This window comes from Bison bison, unplaced genomic scaffold (assembly GCF_000754665.1).
Source record: "Bison bison bison isolate TAMUID 2011002044 unplaced genomic scaffold, Bison_UMD1.0 scf7180017864280, whole genome shotgun sequence".
NCBI classification, from domain to species: Eukaryota; Metazoa; Chordata; class Mammalia; order Artiodactyla; family Bovidae; genus Bison; species Bison bison.
In genome coordinates, this window is record NW_011494852.1 from 6,403,972 (window position 1) to 6,409,587 (window position 5,616).

General features: G+C 54.5%; 1 protein-coding gene across 1 annotated transcript in view; it reads right to left on the reverse strand.

Annotated features, from left to right (window-relative positions):
- The window catches only part of MAP4K1 (mitogen-activated protein kinase kinase kinase kinase 1), a 16,911-nt gene that overhangs the window by 4,294 nt on the left and 7,001 nt on the right, over positions 1 to 5,616 (reverse strand). The window contains 12 exon segments of the mRNA XM_010849196.1: positions 314 to 417; positions 597 to 655; positions 743 to 851; positions 1,768 to 1,828; positions 1,930 to 2,006; positions 3,185 to 3,269; positions 3,805 to 3,887; positions 3,982 to 4,144; positions 4,562 to 4,604; positions 5,354 to 5,398; positions 5,476 to 5,519; positions 5,593 to 5,616. The exon segment at positions 5,593 to 5,616 is cut by the window's right edge and continues 10 nt beyond it. Of these exon segments, the coding sequence (XP_010847498.1) occupies positions 314 to 417; positions 597 to 655; positions 743 to 851; positions 1,768 to 1,828; positions 1,930 to 2,006; positions 3,185 to 3,269; positions 3,805 to 3,887; positions 3,982 to 4,144; positions 4,562 to 4,604; positions 5,354 to 5,398; positions 5,476 to 5,519; positions 5,593 to 5,616 (897 nt within the window).

Consider the following 5,616-nt stretch of genomic DNA (forward strand, 5'->3'; position numbering starts at 1 on the left):
TGGGCTTGGGGCTTCCGAAGTATTTCCCCTCTCCACCAAGTATTTCTTGAGCCCTCAGTTTTGGGAAGCACCATCTAGAAACTTCAGGGGGGTGAGGCCTCAAAAGGCTTAGAAAGTGACGCGTGGAGTGAGGGCCGGAGCTTAAGGATCAGAAAGACTTCAGGGGAGAAGCCTCCAGGTGGGCGGAGCCTTGGGGAGATTGTGGGAGGCCTCAGGTGGAAGCCCAGGTTCGCGGAGCTCGCGGCAGAAGCGTAGAGTGGACGGCCCCAGCCACCCAAACTGACAAAGCTCCTAGCGTCTCCAGGCTCCCTACCCGGACCAGCAGGAACTTGTTCATGGGCTGGTACCACTGAAGCAGGACCACGGATGTCTCCAAAGCCCCACACAGGAACGGGCCTCCGGAGCTGGTGCCCTCCGCTGTGGAGGCGGGTAAGTAGTGGTCAATGGTCTCTCCCGCGACCCCTCGCCCCCAAAGGCCACACACCTCTCCCCAGGCTGTACTCACCCTGCCTTAACTCTGCAACCCTCTCCCGTGGAGAGGAGTCCAAGTCCCACCCTTGGTCCTGCCCCCTGTCTGCCCACCCCTGGGTTCTCACCCACACAGCACGCCCGGCAGCCTTTGGTGTCCGGGATCTTAGTGGAGACTATGTTCTTCCTGTGGCAGAAGGTAGGCATGAATGGGGGCGAGGGACGGCAGGAATGGGGCATTAGAGGGGTCAGTGGTACCACTAGGGGCTGGTACCTTGCAAGTAGCCGGTGGGGGCTAATGTGAGCGATGGGGCTTCCTGTTCTGCCCTCTTTCCGTTCCAGCAGGCCCAGGATGCTATGAGAATACAGGTAGGGGGTCTTTCCTGCAGTGTGTGTGTACATAGGGAAAGCAGGCAGTTATAGGCTACTGCACACTCCCACCCTTCTCTCAGCCCATCACTTGGCCCCGTCCCTTTTAAATGCCCAAGTCTTCAAGTCTCAAGCACCTTTATTTATTCATTTTTTCATGCAACATGTTTAAAAAAATTTTTTTTGGCTGTGCCCCATGGCATGTGGGATCTTAGTTCCCTGACCAGGGATTGAACCCATGCGCACTGCTGTGGAAGTGTGGAGGCTTAAACACTGGACCACCAGGAAGTGCCGGTGCAACATACTTTAAATGTCCACTATAGGCCAGGCACTGTGCTTGGCTCTGGTGAACAATGGTGAGTAAAATAAATATGTTCCCTACCCTCATAGTACTTGTGGCCACATGAGAAATGACAGACACTTAACAATCAGATGAAGTTACACATATTACAAAGTTCAAGAAGGAACATCTAGAAATTCTGCAAAAGTTTGTCATCACAGATGTGATATGAATGAGCTCACTCATTCTATTTGGCTCAGGGTCTCATAAATTAGAAATTCTTTTACACAAAGTGTTTATAGAACAATGACACAAAATTTTAATCCACAACCTGCTCACTCCATTTTAGTAAAGCATGGACCAAGTATTGTCAAAGAAAGGTAAAGACTGACTTCTTGTGAAAATTACCTCAAAACTGACTTGAGAGGTGGGCACTATTGTGAGCCCCATTTTAAAGATGGGGAAACAGAGGCCTAGGAAGAAGTGTCTTGCCCCAAGTCCCACAGTGAAAAGGTGGCTGGAATTTGAACTGTAGTCTCTGCGCAGGGGGAGCCTAATTGTTTTCTCTGTGCCCACCTATTTCCCAACCTCCTGACCTTTGACCCCTTAAGTTCTGACCCCCAGCCCTCCCACCCAAGCCACAGCCAGACCTGAGAGAGACATGAGGACATTGTTGATGGAGTACACCCAGGTAGTCCGGCCAGAAAAAAGCTACAGGGCAAGGGGGAGACGGCTCCTGTAAGACCCCAGCAACCCCAACTCCAGCCCCCACCCTCGGCCGCCCTTGACCCACCCCAGGGACTGCCCCTCACCATCTCCAGCGTAGCCTCCTGGTCATTTCGGTTCAGGATAAAAATGCCTTCCTCAGCCCCCAGGAGCAGGTGCTGGTCTAGGGGGCAGACATGATGATGCTGGGACCTGCTTCATCACATGGGCCCTCCCAGACCCCATATGACCCCAAACACTGATGCTGTTCCTTCGATTCTCTACTCTCCCCTGCCACACTGACATTTCCAGCCTTTGTTTTCACAAATCTGAACTCAAACCCTGACCAGTTCCCTTGAGCTGGTCTCATTCTCACCAGCCTCTGACTTCCCCTGTTCTGGTGGTTCTCCCATCTCTGACCTGCAAACCTGACCATCTGTCCCCTCAATTCTGACCCCAACATCAGACATGTCTTCCCCAGTAGCCCTCTCAATTCTATCTGTTTTTCTCCCCAGTTCTGGTCCCTGAATGCTAATCCTATCTCAACACTGATGCTCAAATTCAAATACCCTTACATATGGCTCTTTGTGTCCAGTGTGACCCCACAAGCTCTAATACTGTTTGCTTAACATTTACCCCTCACTGACTGTGATCCCTAAACTCTGTCCCTTTCTGCTACATTCTAATCCCTAAAACTCCTGACCCCAAATTGCTGATCCCAGTCTCTCTACCATTAACCTCCAACTGAGGCTGTGTGTGTGCGTGTGTGTGTGTGTGTGTGTGTGCACACGCAGTTGTGTCTGACTCTTTGAGACCTCATGGACTGTAGCTCACCAGGCTCCTCTGACCATGGGATTTTCCAGGCAAGCATACTGCAGTGGGTTGCCATTTCCTTCTCTGGGGCAACTGAGGTTAATGGGGTCCAACTGTCCCAGATCTTATACACCGAACTCTGACCTTTCTGGTTTATCTGACACTCCTTTTTAAAATTCCTATTTTATTTATCTATTTTTTTGTGGCCACACTGTGCAGCATGTGGGATCTTAGTTCCCCAGCCAGGGATCAAACCTGTGCCCCCCTGCAGTGGAAGCTCAGAGTCTTAACCACTAGACCTTCGGGGAAATTCCATGTCTGACACTCTTGACTTCCAAACTAATTTCCCTAATCTTCACTCTCAAATTCTGCTTCAGTCTACCCAGCTTTGATCCCTAAACCCCAGCTGTAACTCCTGGCTCTGCCCCTGCCTCCACTCTGCCACTCCCTACTGTATTAAGACACTTCCCCTCTCCCTGACTTTCTGCCTTCCACTAAGGGTCCTCCCCAACCCTGCCACATTCTCCCGTGGCCCTCCTGAGTACTCACCCTTGGTGGAGGGGTGTGTCCAGGCCGCCGTGCTGTGGATCCGGAGGGGGCAGCCATTGAACAACTTGACGAGAAGGGCACATCCCTGGGTGGGCCATGGGGGGATGGGGCAGCAGCAGATCCAGCAAAAGGGGGAGGGGACAGGAAGGCATAGTGGTTAAGACTCAGAAGCAAGAGTGGCAAGGTTCAAATCCCGCCTCTGCCTGCTCAAAGGTTTATGACCTTGGAAACTGTTTAACCCCTCTGTGCCTCAGTTTCCCCATTTTGAAATGGCAGATAATATGTGTCTCTGCAGTATCTGCAGGATGGCATCCCTGACTCACAGGACATGAGTTTGAGCAAACCCCAGCAGAGAGCAAAGGACAAGGCAGCCTGGCATGCTGTAGTCCACGGGGTCACAAAGAGTCGGACACGACTTAGTGACTGAACAGCAACAACTGTGGTATCTATCTCTATCTGTGCAGGTACACACCACGCAAAGACACGAGAGCAGGGTCTCGCACAGAGGCTCTGCTCAACAAATGTCACCTGTCATTAGTCTTCCCTGCCCCACCCCCCACTCCCACCAGGCATCCCCAGCTGCATCCGGAGATATCAATCCTCAGCATCACTGGCCTCACCTTTCTCTTCATCTTTTCCTTCTTGGGGGGCAACAGTGGGGGCTGGTCAGGCTCTCGAGGGGCTGGGTTCCAGAGTGAGGGTTCTGAGATGGGGAGGGGAAAATCAGCCCCCAAAGCCCCCCGATCCCTGCCCAACCCCCACCTTCACCCATCTCCCAGCCCAGCCTGCCCTGTTACCTGAGTGGGCAGTGAGGTGGGGGCTTCGGGTGGCTGGGGGAGGCCCGAGATGGGGGGTGCGTGGGGGAGGCCCACTGGCACACCGGACCAGCACCCCCGGGCTCAGCTGGCCATCATCCCCAGTCCCCCCAGGACCCTCATCCGACGGAGAACGGAACTTGGGCTTTGGAGAGAGAGGAGGAGGGTGGGGAATACATTAGATCAACTCAGAGAGAAGGTACCTTGCCAATCACCTCTGCCAGAACCGACATTAGGTCATGGCTCTGTGATATCTAACCACCCCTCCAACCTTCCTCTCTGATGCATGCCCCCAAATCAACATACTCCAGCAACTAAAGGGGAAGGGTTGGGTGCAGCGGGGTTTCCAAAGACCAGCTACTGACCAGCATCCATTGGGCTAAATATTCTGAGTCCCACCCCTAGGGTCAGGGATGCCGTTTCCAGATCCCAGTCATCCCAGTCTCTCAGATCTCAAAGGACCTGGTGTCCCAGACTCCAGCCCAAGAGAGCTTAGTATCTCAGTGTCTATGGGCCCTGGCCTCCTGGCCCCCTGCCCCCCATCTCTGTCCCAGGGCCTTACCTTGGGGGGCAGTGGAGGAGGTGTGTCTTCTGCAGGGGCAGGGCTGGAACACAAAGATGGGGTCAGCAGGCGGGAGGTGTGGCAACAAAGGCCTGGGGACGGTTGGGGCTGGAGGTCTGAGCTCAGGAAGGTCAGAGGGTGACTCGATCTGGGGCTCGAGCTGAGGGCTAAAGGACTGATGACCATGATGATAATGGTCCCAGTAACTCTTAGATATCAAGTGCTGACTGCATCAAGTCTCTGCAACTTCACACCCGCCTAGGAACACAGACTATACGGTGCTCCCAGGGGTCAGGTTCTCACCTGGTGCACGTGAATCTATTACAGACGACAGGTGTGCAATGGACAGGTGGGCCCTGAGGCTGACACAGGCCTGGGGCTGGGGGAGATGGGGGCCTGGGCCAACTGCTGGGGTTGAGGTTGGGTCTGGGGCTGAGGGCCTGACATGGGGGAAGGTTCGGTCTGAGGGTGGGTGAGAAGATGAAGAAAAATGAGGGGCCCAGGGGTTAAAGGTTAGGGCAGCAGTTGAGGCCTGGGGTTGAGAGAAACATCTGGTAGGAGCTGGGGACTGGAAGGTAGCAGGGGACCCAGGGTTGAGTTGGCTGGGATTGGAGAGGAAGGAAAGGGGAGTCAGGGGTTGGAGGTGAAGGAAGGTGGGGATATTGAGGGTCTGGTCAGGGGTCAGGGGTCAAGGATCAGCACTGAAGGGAAGCAGGGCTGAGGCTGGGATCGGGGGAAGGGAGATGGGTTGTAGGAAGGCAAGGGCTGGGTGGGGGCCTGTGGAGCTCTTACATGTCCACGTCGTCATAGTCATCATCGGACTCTGATAGGTTCCTCCTGAGAAGGAACAGGCATGAGCCTCGGGTGGTCCCCACGCACATCCCTGCCCCACTCCCACCCTGAGAGTCCCTAACCTAGGACTGCCGCTCTTGAAGTCTTCAGGGGGCTGTAGGAGAGCCTGCGGGATAGTAAAGGGTCAGCAGTGGCCCAGGGGGAGAGGAGGGCGGCTGGGCAGTCAGGGAGGATCTCACCGTGTCCACCGGGGGCCTGGACTC